The sequence below is a fragment of the Falco biarmicus genome, chromosome 9 (assembly GCF_023638135.1).
Source record: "Falco biarmicus isolate bFalBia1 chromosome 9, bFalBia1.pri, whole genome shotgun sequence".
Lineage (NCBI taxonomy): Eukaryota > Metazoa > Chordata > Aves > Falconiformes > Falconidae > Falco > Falco biarmicus.
In genome coordinates, this window is record NC_079296.1 from 39,466,919 (window position 1) to 39,485,842 (window position 18,924).

The 18,924-nt window shown below is 43.6% G+C and overlaps 1 protein-coding gene across 1 annotated transcript in view; it reads right to left on the reverse strand.

Annotated features, from left to right (window-relative positions):
• The window catches only part of REEP3 (receptor accessory protein 3), a 62,020-nt gene that overhangs the window by 40,780 nt on the left and 2,316 nt on the right, over window positions 1–18,924 (reverse strand). Inside the window, exon 2 of the mRNA XM_056351585.1 lies at window positions 1,862–1,902. Coding sequence (XP_056207560.1) covers window positions 1,862–1,893 — 32 coding nt within the window. The 5' untranslated portion in view covers window positions 1,894–1,902. The remainder of the gene's footprint in view (window positions 1–1,861; window positions 1,903–18,924) is intronic.

Here is an 18,924-nt window from a genome sequence, read left to right on the forward strand (position 1 = left end):
CTGTGGATAGCAGTAACTATTCTCTACATTCTCCATGCTATTGGTTAAGCCCACAGAGGACTTAATCCTCAAAATGCAAATACAACCCCTTTCAGGGAAAAAACAACTTCACAAGAATCTGCTCATTAGAAACTAAGGTGCTCATTATCACTGATACTATCCTTTCAACAAACACGTCTTAGTTGTTGTTAAAATGTTTCTGGTTGATGATTTCAGGTAGCAAAGTAAAATACCCTCAACAGCTACGTTTGATGTAGCCTCTTGCCTGTAGTGCTGTGTACTGCCCATGGGAAGATCACACCGACAAAGTGCACGAACAGCAATTCTTCCCACAGTCTCTCTCTTCCAAACCAACATCATCCTTTGCCAACAGCAGAACACAATCCTCTACTTTGCAAATTTCAATTATCTGATAAGTCTCTGGGAGGGCAGAGAAAGGGAGAAGGGCTGCTACTTATCTAGGTGACTAGATCACAGCAGGAAAATGTACAGGATAGTATGAGGAAACTTCCTGACAGCAAATAAAGTTTTCAGATTAAATTGCATGAGAGAGCTTAAGGGGGATGTTTGTCACCAACAAAACAAGGAAATCCTCTTACACCCTGCTTCGGGTCACACACTCCTGGTACATACTTTGCACAAATTCAGATGTTGTCGGACTGCTTTGTGAGCAGATTCACCTCATTTGCCTGGCAAAAAGTCACACACAGCAAATCTCTGCTCAAGTGACCCAATAAGCACTGGGGGCCCCACAGTCACAGAGCTTCTCAGCAAGGAACACGAGGAAGGCTCAGCGGCTTAAATATTACTCAACATTGGTAAGGGAATATTATTCAAATGAGGAAAATAACCCACCAATTTCACAGAAGAGCAGTACAAGGCCTAAGGAAAAGATCAGAGGGTGCGCCGCAGTCTACTCCTTCTCAGATAAAACTTGGACAACACGTCAAATGACACGTCTCACCTAAGAAAGTTTTCCCCTTTGGTTGCCAAAACCTCAGCTTTATGAAGAGCAGTACGCTGTAAGGCTGCCCGGCCCTTCAGCCGCCGCCGGCCCATACCCACCACAGACCCCCGCCTCCCAAACATCCTCCTCACTCTGCCACAATTAAAAAGAAAAAGTTACCAAACGCATTTGACAGGTTAATTTGGATCAATTTACAGTCAAGGCTCAGAAATTATGTGTGACAGGCACCAACGGCCTGAGCCTCTAGGCTCTACGGCCCTGGGAAGCCGGCAGCGGGAGGCACTCGGTGCGAGCGGGGCCGCCCTGCGCACGCCAGGGCCCCCGAGGTACCCGCCTGCCCGGTGCCGGTTCTGCAGGCGGGTCTGGCAGCGCCGGGGCCCCCGAGGTACCCGCCTGCCCGGTGCCGGTTCTGCAGGCGGGTCTGGCAGCGCCGGGGCCCCCGAGGTACCCGCCTGCCCGGTGTCGGTTCTGCAGGCGGGTCTGGCAGCGCCAGGGCCCGCCGAGGCACCCGCCAGCCCAGCCGCTGCCAGGCGAGTGTCGCCCTCGGGCAGCACCGCAGCCTGGCTACCCCGCTGCTGGCGGGGCCGGGCCGGGCCGGGGGGAATGCGTTCCGAACTAATTACACAGCTAAAAGCGAAGGGGGGGTGTTTTGGCACAGCACTTCTAAGCCCTGGGTTGTATGCGGCACCTCGGTCCCCACCACCCGCCCGCCCGCCCGGCACCCCGCTGAGACGATGGGGGAGGGGGGGGGAGAAGGGGCGCCACCTCCCTTCCACTGCCCCCCGCCCAGCCCCACCGGGGGAAGCCCCAGGCCCGCCCAACGCCCCGGGCGACCAGCAGCTCCCCGCCCCACCGAGGGCCGGCGCTGCCCACTCCCCCCATCCCAGCACTCACACGACGGCCCGCGAAATCATCCAGGAGACCATCGCGGCGGCGGCGGCGCGTTCCCTCAGCCAGCCCGGGCCCCAATGGCCGCGGCCCCGCCTCCGCCCGCCCCATTGGCTCGGCTGCCGTGCATGCGCGCTGGCGGCGGAGGGGGCCCGGCGGGTCGCTTACCCCCGCGGCGCGGCCGCGTCCCTCAGGGCTCGCTCCGGTGCCGGGCGGGCCCGGGGACAGGGTGCGCTGGCGGGGGCTGCGGGCGGGGCCCGCGCCCTGGGTCCCTCCACAGCCGCCCAGTCTGCTTTTGGGCTGACGCGCGAAGACAGCCCGTCGGGCCGGCGCACGAAGAAGGCGGGAACCGATACAATTAATTAATCAAGAACACCATGAGGCACCCCTGCCCCCCTTGCCGTCTCTTCCCTTCACAGCACAGTGACCAGCTCTTGCGAGAACGGCAGGTTGGGGCACTCACCCCTTGCTATGTCCCCTACCTGCGTACGCTCAGTTTGCTGTAGGCCTGGCAGAACATTCCCCTCACACCATCAACGCTGGCCGCGCTGTCCCGAGGTGGCTCGCATGCTGCAGGACCCAGTGCACCCAGCACTGGGGCAGCTTGACAGGGCCCGACAGAGGTGCGGTGCCTCACCTGGCTGGCAGGGGCTGAAGCCCTCCCGGCAGAGCCAGGCTGGGAGGCCAGCTGCCTCCCCAGGGCCCCAGCACCCCTCTGAGCCGCCACAGGAAGGTGCTTCTCCTCCATACTGGTTTACAAGCACTCAGGGCCAAAGGCCGCCTAAAGTCGCATCCTTGTGTGGGCCACACAGGCTGCTGCACACTGTCAATCCAAAAGTGCAGGTGGACAGGCAGATACGCATGGGAACGATTAGTGCCTGTGTGCAGTTACCTTTGTTCCTTCCCAAATATGTTATCAGCTGCTGCCCAAGGCAGGACACCGGGCAAGGCAGACCACAGCAGGACCCAGTCCAGACACTTTCTACAAGCTCATGGTCTGGCAGGTGGAGACATGCAGGAACAGCTGACTACTCCCTGATACCTTAGCTAACCCATCGCAATCCATCTCTGCATACCAGCTTCACACTTTGTGCGGAACTGTTTGTACACAGAAAAGGACAATACTTTGCCAAAACAGACTGCTTCATCTTTTCTCAGAAGAGGGGTTTGTAGAAAGCTCTGCCCATGCCATCTCTGGAAAAATTCAACTTCACTTTACCAATAAACGTGACAGAGCAATACCTGAAGCAGTAGATGCTGATACTATTGAACATGCCACTCAGCAGTTAAGGCGGAGAGGAAGGAGGTTACTGTTTTCAGCACTGTTCCTGCTCACTCCCGCGGTGAATGACATGCCAAGGTCAACATGACAATCTGTAGCAAAAATCAGTTACTCAACATGTCTTAAAGTGAGGATAGTAAGTATTTTTCCTGCCTGCCATATAGTGAGAGTAAACGGCTTAATCTTCGTAAGCTGTTGTCTTATTCAGATGAGAGGTGCAAGGTGAGTACAAGATGGTTTCTGTTCTACACTCAAGCACCAGAATTCCTCACCGCCTTGAACCAGTAAAACCTAGCTACAGGCATCTTCACTCCTCTGCAGCCTTCAAACACAACATGTGCAGTTAAAAGGCTAAAAGTGACTTAGGAAAGAAAGAAAATGGTAAATAAACAAGCATGGAACATTTTAACAGTGACAGTGTTTGAAAACTGTCACTGTAGTTGTGTGCTGTGAAATCTGAAGTCTGAAATGGGAAAGTATACCATGATGTAAAAACGAAGGTTATTTTTACCATGCAGGGATTTGAGTCTTGAAAATACTACTTGCCATCTTGAGCCTTTCCTTATCTTGACCTCTGCAGTGGGTAACCGATGCAGGAAGAGGTAGAAAGGAATTTGTTTGTGGGCAGTTTAAAGTACACCACTCATCAATCTTATTTTTGAAACAGGCCTAACCTGAATGCATTCTTCCTTGCATTCAATGAAAGGAGAAATCTGAACCCCTACTTATATGCCCCTTGAATAACAAACCTTTCCAGTGGCAGACTGTACAAAGTAAGCTTGCACAGCAACGCATTAAAAATATAAATTACTTTGGAGAGGTTACATTTTAGGTTCCAGTTCTGTCAGCTCCTGCTCAGAGGCAGATCCTGTGCAGATCCATAACACTCCAGTGAAGTCTGTAGCATTCCAGCCCATCTAGAGTAAACTGCAAGATGAGAGCTATAGTTTATAGCATATTAAATAAGTATACAATGGATCTCTTAACTGCAAGCAGTTGTGTGTTTGATACTATCTCAGAGAACCATTCCAGAAAAAGACTGATACTGTTTTTTACTGTCCGAGACAGTGTATACATTAATTCCATAGTACCATATTTTATTTCATATGGAGTATATTTAAGAGGAAAAAATAGTCTTTATTTTTCATAAAGACATCTATTTTTCTTGTGTTTGTTACCATAGCAACATAACCTCTGGTGGAGAGCTAAATTTACATTTAAAGAGGCATTTTTTAAAAGGTAAAGGCAGATGGCATCTAACAGTAATTTATCTTGCTAAGAAGATTACACTTTCATAGAATGTTTTGAGACTTAATTCAGTGCAAGAAGATGGGTGATGTTTGCTGGGCCCTCAGCAGACAGGCACAAGGATGCCACATGGACTTCCCTGTATTCCAGTTCACAGAATGTTAAACCACACTCCTGCACAGCAGAAACACAGTGAGGAGCATAGCAATTAAATCTATGCCATGTACTTATTCAGACCTGGGGTGCCTTACTCATATGTCTATTTTTATTTAAGAAAGAGACTGACACCTATCTTACTATAGGATATTTTGATCCCCCAAAAAAACCCACTTAATATAGTTAAAAATTGCTTTAAATAGTTTTAACAGTATTTGAAAAAACACTCACTTGAAAGTCACCTGCCCTCAATTTTCTTTGAGCTTCTTTGTATATATACATTGTATAATACCAAACATTAATGTTTAACTTTCACCTCCTTTACAGGTAAACAAACATTTTTCCTACTTTGCAGCTGTGAAAACAGCAACTGAGAAACATTTAGGAAAATACTAACGGGTTTCCAACAGAGCTATTGACTCCAGCTGTGGGATTTGGTCCCCTGCAGGATCCCCCTTGCACTAGTCCCCCTAGTGCTCATTCACTAGGGGAATGAGCTCCACAAAGACAGCACCGCTTTCACACAGCTCCCAGAAATCCACATTTGTTAATCATGGTGCTGGATTTTCCTTAACATGGGCGGTTTATACAAATATATTCTAAATTAGTCTTAAATATAGACCAATTTGAAATTTCACCAAAAAATAGTGATTTCTTTCAATCACTGAATAATAGAGATTTGTAATTTTGGAGCTAGAATATGGAACAGATATTTGTTTGTTGAAACAACAGAATACAGAATGGGTGGAGGTAACTATTTCTTAGCATACTCTAAGCTGGTGTGATTCCCATAACAGATTATTGATTAATATGGTTGAAATTTGTTGTTTATGCTACCTTCTAATAATTAACTTTTTGTGTATCTTTCCTATGCATGAAGTGACAGCAAAGGTAGGCTCTGATCACTAGATAAACAGCCCAGCAGTTCTACTGCCTTAACAGGATATCCCCCAAGAGTGATGTTGGGCAATACTGCAGACATTTTATGAAATCAAAGCAGCTGAAGTTTTTTGTGTAAAATTCTGGACATGCCACTTCTTGCTCACATGTGTGTTCCAGCCTCCCAGTGCAGCATCTTGCTGGGAAACATGGCAAAGCCAGTCAGTGTCTAACACAGCTGTGTCTTAAGCAATTTTTTTTCCCCCCCAATATGGAGATAGACAGTATACCAACAGGCCATAAGCTTATTTTTCCAGAAATATATTCATGTGAAATGTTACCGTTCCCAATGTGGAGCATTTAAATTCACAAAAAGAGGAAAAGAAAAAGTTTCAAGTTGGTTATTTCTGCATTTTATTTATTTTAATCTGGTGGGTTTAACCACTGTTGTCCTCACAATTTTATTGAAGTCTGACATTCCTTTTAAAGCTTTTGCTTCTATATTAATAAATAAAATCCTTAGGTGCTTAATAATTTCTTCCCGTGTTAGCGAATGTACCCAAATGCAAAGCCTGAAAACTCAAACAGCAACAGGAATGTTATGTTAAATTCATGGTTGGCCATTTCGTGAAGTCAGTTTACTTACTTTTGTGGTCCTGACAATTACAGTTTATATTGAATTTTAAGCAATACAGAATTTGGAGTTAAAAAAAAAGGCATCTAGCTGGGGTTATAGGATGACTGAACTGCATAATAGAGGTAAACCTTTGCGAGCAGAGAAGGTAACTAATGCAAGAACAGGCCCAGAGATTTTTTTAATATTTTTTTTTCAAGACTAGAAAAGAATGAGGTCTAACACTGTTAATTCAGTGAGTTATAGGTCACGGAAAGCAGATAAGGTCAAGACATAGCACTGAGAGAAATCCAGAACAGCCCTGTCAATACAAAGCCAAAGCACTTTCATCACTCCAGCACTAGCCTGTTTTGACTACAGCATAATAGAATAGAACCAGGCAATTCAGACAGAATCCAATCGATCTGATTAACAGTACAAATATTAAAAGGGTACTCTGCAGACTTTTTTTTTTTAAGAAAATTGTGCTGTGAGAAGGCTTATCACACAACTGTTGATTGGTTGTATCAATTTTTAAAGGCTGTTTGCAATGGATTAAATGCCTCTGGCTCCTTGTTTCTTAGCAGAAACATAAGAGCACCCCTTAGGATTCCACCCCCCCCACCTCACCCCCCCTTAAGGGAAACATGATCTGAAAAGGAAGGGGAAAGTTCAGAATTGCTCCATCTGAGACTTGTTCTCCTGGCAGCAGTCTTATGTCCATCCTACCTTATTGCTTCCATTTGGGGTTGAAAACATATGAGATGCAGCCCTGCAAGGGCAAGCAGAGGCAACAGAGAAGCAAATTTCCAGATCACCAAGAGTGCCCAAGAGAGTCTTGCAAAGCAGCAGTACTTTACCTGTTGCTCCCCTACTTCTCTGTGTTGATAAGCTACAGACAGAAAGGTTTTTGACCTATATTGCACACAGACCTGCAGACGTTACTCTGTAGATAAGTGTAACCACAGACCAGGGTTACACACCCATGCCTCTCAGCAGGGCAGTCCACTGGACAATTTTGTATAGTTATTTTCCCCCTGTTCCCAAGTAGAGTAGCATTAAAGCTGTTAACTTGTTTAAAAGCTGCAGCTGAATGTTAGAGTAAATATATGCCTCTCTCAAGAGAGCAAACCCATTTAAAATGATGGGCTACACATACTCTGGCATCTGATGTTCTATCCTCTCTCTGGGTTTTGAGATCTATATACAGAGACACAGGCCAAAGCCATATTATTTCTTCCTGTCTGGGTAGTATCTATATTCTATAGGGATACTATATTTTTATATTCCATCACTACTTGTGATGCATCAAATTTAATTATTATAGCAGTCTGCTGGAGGTTTTTTTTTTTAAACACACTTTCTGCTTTTGATGTTTCTGATTACTATGGAAAGCTTACGCTATTTTATAGTCTGCTGACTAAGCTCATATGCACACCAGCTGTATTTTATCAGGGAACAATGTTTGCTTTTTGAACTGGCTGATAGATTTCACTTAAAATGAAGAGGAGATACACGTTCTTTGGCAATACTTAGAACCTTGTTCAGCACAATATCCATTTGCAGAAAGTCATAGCCTCCAGCTAAATGGTGCACCAGCCCATGGCTACCAGCCCAAAAGGGGGGAGGAAAAAAAAAAAATCATCTTTTATTTGAAGTGCTTTTTGGTTCTATCTGCTGCATAACAAAAGCAGGATTACACCATGTCATTTGGACAGGTGTCTTGTCCTACCTGTTCCTGAAGTCTTCCAACAGAGATTACACACCTTTTCTTAGCTATGTTTACTAGTCCTTCATTATCATACTAGGAAGCTTTTCCTTTTATCAAAATTAAGTTGAGTCAAGGGGTATTCGGGAGTTATCACAACCCCCCGAAGCATGGAAGGAAAATTATTTCATTTCCTTTTGCAGCAACTTTAAAAACTGAAATCAGTACTTAAGCTATTACATATTCCCTTGAAGAAACAACCAAAATTCCTTATAGCACAGTTTTTAGACATTTAGATTACCTTTATTACCTCTGACTCCATTGAAATGCAGACCCCAAACACACACAGCTCCAGAAGACCCTAATTAGTACCAAGAGCTGAAGGACTACAATATACACAATCCAGCAAGTCGAAAGGCTGCCAGCAAAGGACGCTGGGCTATCAGGTTTCCCTTTCCTTCTCTCCCACCCTTCCAAGGCAGCACAGCACAGTTAGCTGGGAGAGCTGCTCAGCGGGGGATTGCTGCTCTAAGTCAGGATAGCAATTCCTATGTACAACCAAGAGTCAGTCTTCAGCCAGCTGACTTCACCGTGCCTTCCTTGTTCATCCTAAGGCAGGTCTAAGTAAAAAAATGCATTTGCTGGCCAGTAGTTAAGGAAGCTGTTTTATTACACAATATCCAGGTTTCCCTTTCCTTCTCTCCCACCCTTCCAAGGCAGCACAGCACAGTTAGCTGGGAGAGCTGCTCAGCGGGGGATTGCTGCTCTAAGTCAGGATAGCAATTCCTATGTACAACCAAGAGTCAGTCTTCAGCCAGCTGACTTCACCGTGCCTTCCTTGTTCATCCTAAGGCAGGTCTAAGTAAAAAAATGCATTTGCTGGCCAGTAGTTAAGGAAGCTGTTTTATTACACAATATCCTGATTTATTTTTTCTTGGAGAAATGCTTTCTTTTTCTCCCAAGACCTGTCCTCTCTCTGCATTCTTCCCTAAATTGGGGAAGAGGTCTTTTTTTAATAGATTTTAAAACTGGAAGGGAGTATTAAATCATTTCATATGACAAACCCAAGACACAGAAATGATTCATTCATGCGTTGTGTCAGATAACCTTTGCTTACTGGAAGCTGCCAACAAAGGGTATTGATTTGAAGGCATCAGAACATTGATTTTTTTTTTTTTTATAACTTCCATCAGTAAATTGTTCTTCTTTATAGGAAACTAGGCACATGGTTTTCAACTTGGAATTTGCCTTTAGTTTCTAGTCATTGGTTCTTGCTGTGCTCTAAGTGATAAAGAGCTCTTTCTTACTCATCTCTCCACAAGGATTTATGTGTTTAAGTCACCTTTCAATCTCTTCACAAATTAAACCGCAAGCTTCTTTAAATGACTTCTGTTTTCTAGTCCCTAAATGTTTTAAGGTATATTTCTAGCCTAACCCAAATTTTTTCCAGCACTTTCATATACTGAACTTTGTAACCAGATTTCCGTTAACTATATGACTGAGTGGCATAAGATAATAAATCTGCCAGTTATGTTTAATTCTCATTAAAGGTAACAAAATATTATCCTTTTAGCCACCTCATCTTACCAGGTGCTCACATTCAGTTGTTTGTCCTCTTTGATCCAGGCATCTTTCTTGCATGCTACTTCTGAATACCCCAGCTACTGGTCTGAAGGGTTTGTTGATATTCTCTGTTCTTGAAGGGCCCACCTCTCTAACACAGCAACGTTTACTTTGCTTTAAAGAGCCCAGGTTAATAAACACTTACACAAGGATGCTGGTCTCCCTCACTGGAAGATAAAGGCACAGGGCTCTTCAGCAATCTTCAGCCACCTAGGGAAGGGTGGAGCTGGGATGGACACAAAAGCATGGCTGGATAGGAGCACCCTTGTATCCTTGCTCCTGCAAAGGACTCAGCAGCTGATGCTGTGCAGGCTGACTGAGGATGTCCTCCCTTCCCCCCCACCCCCATCTCTGACAAAGCTTCTCAGGCTTGTCCTTAGGTCTGAAATCAAAGTTTAAGGTTTCTGTGATATATAGCACAACTACATAGAGTGCACAGATAGCTCAACATCAATAGGATCATCAGCCCTTATACTGTATCACACTTTCAATTTACAAAGCATCTATAGGCAACGTTCATTTCCACCCTGCAGGTAACAAATACTTGCTTCTTACTGTACAGGTGACTAAGGTCAGCACTGAAGAAAAAGGTTATATGACAAAGACTTTTTTTGTCTTCCTTCTTGTTTAGTGTCGCTTAAACTAGCAGATAGGCACAGCAAAACATTTCTGTTGGTCCACAGGCCCCATACTGTAAAATGGAAACCATTCGTTTCTGCCTCAAAAAGATCTTTCCCATCTTCTGTGGCAAGGAAGTCACGCTTTAGTCCTTGCCTCTTTTTTAAACAGGACATTACCAGCTAACAGGGTACATTTCTATGTAGTCTTGTATCCTTAGAATACGAGTGCAAGCTGTTTAAGACATTAGCAATAATTGTCAAAGTCTTGAAGCCTCTCTGGGGAGCAGGAGGAGGCTTGCACAGGAATTTTGTGCACTGCTGGAAATCCCTACCAGAGTGTGTTACTCTGTATTCTCATCAGGAGGCATTCTGAAGATGCACCTCGTACTAGGAACTCTGCCACTTTCCCTTTCGAAACAGCCTTTTAGTTCTTAGGAAAGTTGACTCTGAGAAATGGAGCACAGACAGTCTTTCAGCCTGTCTAGACATTCTGGATGCCGAATGTTTAATGTCCTTGTACAACATAGCTGGACTATGGCAGTGGAAAATGATGAAGACAGGAAAAACAATAGGCAGAACTTCTGGTTTAACAGGCATAAATACACCGCTGCTGTAGCTGCTCTGAGCTGGTAGCCTGCACGAGGCTAGGGAACAATTATCTACATTATATCAAGGAAGCTCTGTCTAGACAAACCAAAACTTCTTCCCACAACAGTTTACTCTTTTTTGCATACCCCTTGTCTCCCAGAGGTTGCTACAAAGAACTGTTAGCCATCAAAAACTGACACTGAAAGGCACTGTCCTGCAAGGTAAAGGTAAGAATCAGGAGTGTGTTTGTTACAGCTTCCTTTCCCACCATATTTGTGTATGGACACAGTTCTTCCACATGCCCTTTTTTCACTCTCCCACATTTTGGAAAGCAATCCACCAAGATACATGAAACCAGAAGTAACACTTGGGGGGGAGGCGGGATGGGCAGGGGCCAGGGACAACTAAAACCAAGGAACCAAAAAACAAAACCAAAATGCAAGCAAAAACTCAGGAACCTCAGCAGCTGATCTCTGAATTACTTCAGACCACTAACTCCACAGGTGACGGATGCTCAACAATTAAATGTGTGATCAGCTGAATTAAAAGACATGAAGATAACTTTATGGTTTTGAATAAACTGTAAAGTTTACATGGTTGACCCACTGGGTTCTCAGATAAAAATCAAGTACTCCAGTTCCATCTTTTAGCATAGAAGTCATCTTGTAACTAATGCAAATGCTGGAAGCAAGACATGAATATCTTCCCTCATCTTATTTCCTTGCAGATGGGTTGCATCGCATCCGTAAGCGCCACTAAGATCTCCCATATCAATTACTTCAGTCTTCAATTGGATTAGCAGTTACCACCAGATGTTTGCTTTCAGACCTTTTTTTGTATGAAAAAGCACACTTAAACAGGAAACAGAAGTGTTAAATTGCTGGGACATAACTTAGAGGGTTCAAAGCAGGCTAAGACTTAAGAAAACTGGAGTCAGCATGAGACTCTGAGGTAGTGCTTGTTATAACCATTTCCTTGAACTTCGATTTCCTCCTTCTGTTGTCAGTAATTTCAAACAAGACAGTGGATTTGCATTACATTTGGGCATGCAAGAGACCCAAATTACAGGTTTAATAAGAGCTATTTGAGTCCTCTTCCTGTAAAGGGAACAACACTCCCCAGTCCAGGACATCAGTGCAGTCACACAGGCTGGCTCACCACCCACCTTGGACCTTGACCTTTCTGAATCATCTCAAATAAAGCTCTGTGCAGTGATCTAAAGTCTGCTTCAGGTAAATAACATCACCAGGATTCCAAAGCCAGCTGAAATTACTCGCTGGCCTTTTCTGAAGTCCAGGCTACGTGTAGTGCTTTTAGATATAGACTGGCTTGGGTTGGGACGTTTCTGCACACTCTATTCTCTCATTGCTGTTACGATTGCAACTCAGTGTCATCTTTCTTTAGATGTGGTCAAATGGTGACTATTCCCATATAGTTGCTGCTGCAACTCAGTAATACCAGGGCAAAGTTCTCTGCATTTTGATTAAAGAGGAATAGATGACAGGGAGGGGAAAAATAGAGGACCAAGATCCAAAGATTTATCTTCAATTACTTTTCTTCCTTTTGCTTCCCTTCATCTACTTCTAATAACAGAACTAATAAATATTTTGGCCTACTATTCTTAAAAGCACTATCAGTATCTAAATAGAGAAAGGGTGGCACAGCGCTCCCTCTGGCACTCATTAGGTTCTTTGATTTAGGACTTGATAGCGAGAGCAAGCCCACCTTCAGACCACTTACTGGAAGGACGTTCATCTCCTGCAGACCTCTGTAGTCTCTGTTCAGGTCTGTCCCCCGCATGCAGCCACCTGCACACACCTTATTAAAAATTTCTTCAGCAAGTGTTGTATTATGACCATTTTTTAATATTAAAAGTCTGCACATCCTAAAGCAAATTGTTCCTTTGGATTCCCGCCTATCACCCTGCAAAGTAGTATGGGACAGGACCAGATAAGTCCCTGTATAGATACACATTTCAAGAGACCGATTTCTTAGAATTAATAGAAACTTCAGGTCCAGAAGTCATACACAACAGGAAAACAATGATACAAAGAAGTGTGACGGAGCATCAGTTACACTGGCAACAGCATCAATGCAGAGGTACCCGCAACTACTGAGGACTGAGCACATCTTTCTCTGCTAATCCTTCTTTCCAACAATGTTTTCTTCTAATTCAGACATATTTACTGTCAGTGATGCTTCATCTACAGAGTACGCTCTTTCCTAAGTTTTAGACTTTTACCTGTAATTAAGACTTACCTCAGTGAGAGAGGGGTAACTCCCTGGTTTGTTCACAAGGGCAGCAGGTCTGTGCTTGCACCCCCAGAGCAAATTTGCTGGAGACAGGAGAGCTATCTGCTGGCTAGACTTCAGCAAACTAGATGAGGAGAGGCAGTTTCTGCTTCTACCTTTTCCAGTCCAGGGTCACAAGCACCACAGGAGCACAAGGCACAACCTGAGCAGCAGTGAGGATGCAAACATAGTGAGCAGGTAGCACTACTGGGATGGGAACCCAAGGAAGATAACTTGGGAAGGTAGATCTGGGCAGAGAATCAGATGCCTTTGGCACCACAAGATAAATAATGTATGTATAATATAGACTTAGTCATAATCAAGGTGTTATTAATACAATTAAGAGTGGTTGCTGGAATCTTTTTTGAAGATGGAGTAAAGAAGGAGCCCCCCTCTTCCCAGTGACAGCTAGTGAAAGGACAAGAGGCAATGAGCACAAATGGAAATAGGGAAATCCCAATTAAGCTTAAGAAAGGAGTTTTTCCACTGCAGTGTTGAACACTGGAACAGGTTGCCTAGAGAGACTTAAGTCTCCAGCCTTGGAGATATTCAGAACTTGACTGGACATGGCTCTGGGGCAGCCTGCTGTAGGTGGCCCTGCTCTGAGCAAGGGGGCCAGACTAGATAATCTCCAGAGATGTCTTCCAACCTCAACTAGTCTGTGTTTTGTGACTGAGACAATCTCTTCATTCAGTTAAATGACACAGCAACAACAAACCACAACCTTCTTAAGTCCAAGAAGATGAGCAAGTCCCTTATCTCTCTGCTTATGTATGTCTGTGCCTTTTCAGATTGTCATTGTAAGATGTAATGTTTCATCACAGTTCTTGCAATAAGGGCAGACTTAAATCAATTCCCTTTCCAGGACCAATTTTGAACTTAGCCTGAACCAATGTTACAGACCCCGGAACACTCCTAACAAGAACAGTAAATTAATCAAAGAAAGTTACTGGCTCAGTAGAAGATTTGTGATAGTTTTAATTGGGATAACAGTGCCAAGATAAAATAAGAAAGTCCTGCTGCTTGATCAGCATGGAATCAGTAACATCATTTGTTTACTTCCTGTGCCATACAATACTATAAAATATTAAGACAATCCTTACCAAAGAGGTAAATATTGTTAAATAATAGCTATTACTGAATTGCGAGGCACACAATGCTAGTTTGTTAGCCTTTCCCAACACAGAAACTCAACAAGACAGGCAGCTGAAATACAAGAAACCTGTTTATTGGTTTTAATCCAATTCGGAGCCAATTTGCTGGCAAAAGGAAACAACTACCATCACACAAAAACAGCCATCAGAGAAGTTTGTTAAAGGGTAGATACCACATGTGGTAGCTACTGTTTTAGACAAAGCTGATATCAAACAATTACGCTTGATAATATAAAGATATGGGGAAGTACTACAGTTACATTAAGAAAATGCAAAGGAATTTGGATAGCAGAGTAGTAAGAGAGTGAGGCCAAGACAAACAGAAATAAGTTGAGGACAACGGATATTACAGAGCCTTATGAAAGCAGATGTTAGCTAAAAACTTTTTCTAAGTGATCATGAACTTTTCTTTCTATCTCAGTTTCAGAAGGACCCAACCACCTTTCTGGGTTTTGTGTTGGTTTTTTTACAGACAAGGAAGTAGCCACAAGTAACCTAGTCAAGTCATCTTCCCCTACCTAGTGCTAGTTCAACAACACCTAAACTCAGCTGCTTATCACATCAACTTTAGATCTTTTCTAAACTCCAAAGCTTCCCATTAGCTTTTTATTGTGTAGCTGCAGACTAAACCACTTCCTTATCACAACCATCACCTGTTTTACTTGTGTCAGCATAAGAAACACCATCACTCAAGTGATTTCAGTCTAAAGCCCCTGCTTCTGAAGGGGCCACAAACACAGCATAATTCATACAGAAACTGTAGTAGGCAGTAAGTTGCCTGAATGCCAACACCAACACAGCTCTTATTAGTGCTTTTTTAAAAAGTACTTAAGAAGCTTTGAGATAAATACTGAGAAACATATACCGAGTACTAATAAAACTTCTGCCTCCTAAATTAGAGTTGTTAAAAGTTCTCACAGCACCCCACGCATAATGGATTGAAGCACTTGGAAAAAAAGAGACTGGCTAGATATAGTTGCCCTTGTTTCCTTTTACCTTTACTACACAATTAACCAGTGATCTCCATTAAGAGTAAGAATCCTGATTTGGCTGCCAGTTAATTCAAAGATGATCTATAAGCTTATTTCAGTGCTGAATATATCCTATTATTTTCATCAGTAACAGCACCTACTCATGAATCAATCTCCTTAAACACCTTTCATCCAACACAAAAAAGTTCTTATACAAGATTCTAGGAGACTTTAGCACATCTTGAAATTAAGATAAAAGTCTGCCATAGAAGTAATAGCTGTCTTTTCAGGGTTGTTGTTGGGTTTTTTTCTTTCTTTTTTGCTGTTGTCCACCTACTGACCTTAGAAACCTACTAATCATAAAAGCACAATAGGAACAATAGCCAAACATTTATTATCAGGTAAAAATAAATAAAAATACTCACACACTAGATAGCCCACAAAGTTGGTCTCCAGGAACCTATAGAAGAAAAGCATAGATTTCTATATACCTGACTATAGTGCTACTTAATGAGCTGCCAACAGTACCAAAGCACTTACTGGCCTTTATACAGCTTAGGTGTGAGTGGAAGGAAGCACTGCTGGAGGTAAAGGCTCCTGGGAAGGTGATTAATTCCTTTTTAAGTACGATTGGTTTCAGGTTTTACATGTAAGTGATTGATAGGAGAAAGGAGCATCGTTGCTAGGAGCAAATGGGCTAAAGGCAGGCCTTTCTCAGGAGGAACATCAGCACTACTGAGGCTGCTCAGGCTCTGCATATGCCCCATCTCTTCTGGTGTTTTGCTTTGTAGGCTGATCCCCTCATTTAAGCAAAAATTTGTTTTCCGTTCTGGTGCTTTATTCCGAGGTGTTACAGAATGTATTGTTCCAGGAGAGCTCTGTTAGGGGCTGACAGATGCACCTAAAGCTCAGTCTGATTCCTGAGAAATACCAAAGCCTCAAGCTGGCATCAGCAGCTCACTGAAAGGTACGGAAGAAACTTGAATGGAACTCTAATCTTATTAGGTTGGCCACAAAAACATTACGCTGCTGCAGCCTGTGCATCTTTTTCCCTTGCTCTCTAATGCTTGTGCCTATGCTGAGTGACCATTAGCCAACTAGGAAATGGCATCTTCCATCTGTGGCTTGAAGAAATGGAGAATGTTTTCCTCCAAGAAAACTCAAAGAGCTTGGAGTAGTTGGAGACTGTCTAAGGCCAAAGCAGGGCCCAGAAATTTCACCTGAGGAGTTAAGCCTGTAGGTACTCGGGGAAAGGTGGACACTCAGAGACAGCCTTGTTATGTCTATTCCCCACCGTCTGCTTTTTATCTCTGTAAGGGTGTGAACCCGGCAGGCATGTAAGAAGCTGTTTGGTACCAAGTGTAGTGCTGGTCTAACAGTCCTCTGCCCTCAGGCTGCAGTTAAATACTTAGTGCAGAAAGCAGTGGCGGCTGTTAAAGGTGGTGCCACCCTCACCTGGAGGGAGGTGGCCTGCCCTGTGGCAGAGGACAAGGGGTCAGTGCATCTCAGCAGCTCTAGGGCTCAAATCCCAGGGCTCAGCAGAAGCTGCCCCTGCAGCTGCGTTGGGCTGAGCTGGCTGTGACTGCATTGCAAGCAGATGTGGGGTGTTCGTGAGCTTTGCTTTGCTGGCTCATGTTAAGGCAATGGTAAGTGTTTGAGGGTGACAAGAAGAAAGTGGGGAATATGAATGGGTTAGTATCTTAAGATGTCAGCAAGCTTCTGAGGAAAGGAATGTATTGAAGGTCATATTTATTTAATTTGTTCAGCCGTGTTTTGATGATACCTCATTAACTGGAGCAGAAAGCATTGGTGGAATCAGAGTGTGTTGTTGAGTATTTATCTGTTCTAGGCTACAAATTGACTGTGAAACATCATGTGGAGGCTCAGTAGTGCTCCTTACTGTTGTCAGTGTTGATGGAGTGGCACCCTGTGAACTACACTGTTTTCTAGTGCAGATATGGCTGGAGCGACTCGCAAATGCAATAAACTTAAATCTTCCTCCTTTGTGTGCTGCAGCAACAGCCCGGGTGGTATGGAGGAAGTCCTAAAGGCAATACCTGAGCACGGTGGGGTGCTGCATTCACCTGCAGTGTAAATATAGCAGTAAATTTGCAGTCTTTTTACAAGTGAGAAAGCCAAGACACAGGAAAAGATCAGGGGTGGTCAGCTGACAGTTCCAGATGGAGTTGTGGCTGTAGGCAGTCAGTGATGCAAATGATAGTAAATCACCATATAGGATGTTAGTGGTAGAGCTGGGGAGGTAATCCCATGAACCACAACTCTTACAGTCATGCACGTTTGCACCCCTAGGTGTTTAATGCAGCCTGCGTTAAATAGCTGTCTTTAAATAATTGCATTTTCCCACTGTCCCTGTGTCCCATTTGGTGCTCAAGGACTGCCTCACCACTCAAATAATTATGTTTTCAAGGAAGATGTTTTTGGTAGAATGCATTAATAAAAGCCCTTGGACTCTATGTAGAAATCGAGGTGAGACAGCTGCAAAACAAAAGTTAGATTTGTGTGATGTGTGAGGAAACCCTTGTTTTCTCTTGGCTATGAATTTTCAAGTTAGGAAACTTTAAACCAAGTGATGCAAGTTTCTAGTAAATATAGATTCTTAATTTTAGGATGCTGAACCCTGGAAAACATCAAATGTGACTTTCCAGATTTCTGAGGAATTACAAATTCAGAAGAAACTGATGTTTGCTGTCTCCCAAGGAAAGGTAGCATAGATCTGGAAGTGTACAGCACAGAATTTTAGGAAGAGCTGGTTCAATATTAACTCTGCTTAGGAGCTGTGACAGCGACAAGTCATTTTGCCTTCAACTCTCAATTTTCCTTCCTGCAAAGTGGAAATAACCATTTCTAAATGCAGTATTTATCTGTATGAAGAAGGTGCAATTTCTGCCTGTATTGGCTGTGCTGCATTTCAATCGGAAAGTTAGAAATAGCTCTCAGTAAAGATCTTAATTTTGCAACTGACCAATGTGTACGCTTTCAGGGAAGTGGGACTGAAAATACTTGGGGGAAAAAACCCCTTTATTTAGCAATCTGTGATCCAAAGGATACTGTTAATACACTATATGCATGACAGCCTTTTCAGGTGATTAAATGCCCAGCTGTAGTGGGGTATGTAGCCATAGAAGCCATTTGTTGAAGATATAAACAGCACCATCAATATTTTTTTCAATTACAGCAAAAGATGGAAGATGCAGTGATTTTTGAAATCATGGAAATAGCTTTTTGCTTGAAGGGATAGAAAACTGAGTCTTGTTTCCTCCACCTTCCTATTCACATGCCTTTGTGGTAGGACCTGGTTGCCTCTTTCAGGTGGGCTCAGGTGGTTAACCTTGGTTTGATGTGCAATTTGTGTGAGAGGTGGGATGGACCAAGCAGGTCATATCTAGCGTCAGTGTTGTTTTTCCTTTGTTAGGATGGCTGAACATTTTTACTTTGCCTGTAAATCTTGGTGACTGCTGAGTCACCGTATTTACTGACAAAGCTGCAGTGGGGGAGTTTGCCCACAGGCTGTTTCCCAAGAAGAGCCATTCCTCCCTGGGCCTTAACCTAGAGGCATTTTGCTTTGGCTTTTTTTCTGGACTTCTCCAGCCTGAAAGTGTCAGGTGTGTTTTGTTGTTGCCCATGGGCACCCAGCTCTGAGTGTTGCTCCTGAGCTTCAAGAGGATGATTCCTCTAGCCTTCTCAGAGTAATCTGTGAGAAATGGCTTCCTTACACCACTTTCTTCAGAAGATGAATCAATTCATACCATCCCTAATCCTTTCCATCCTGTGAATTTTATAACTTTGAATTTTCAGTTCAAGTATTGCATAATATTTATCAAGGCAATAGAGGAGGTGTTGCTTTGAAAGGGGAATTAATATATTAGTTTGACACCTGCAAAGGCTTCTGAGAAAGGAAGAAGTCCTGCTGAAGT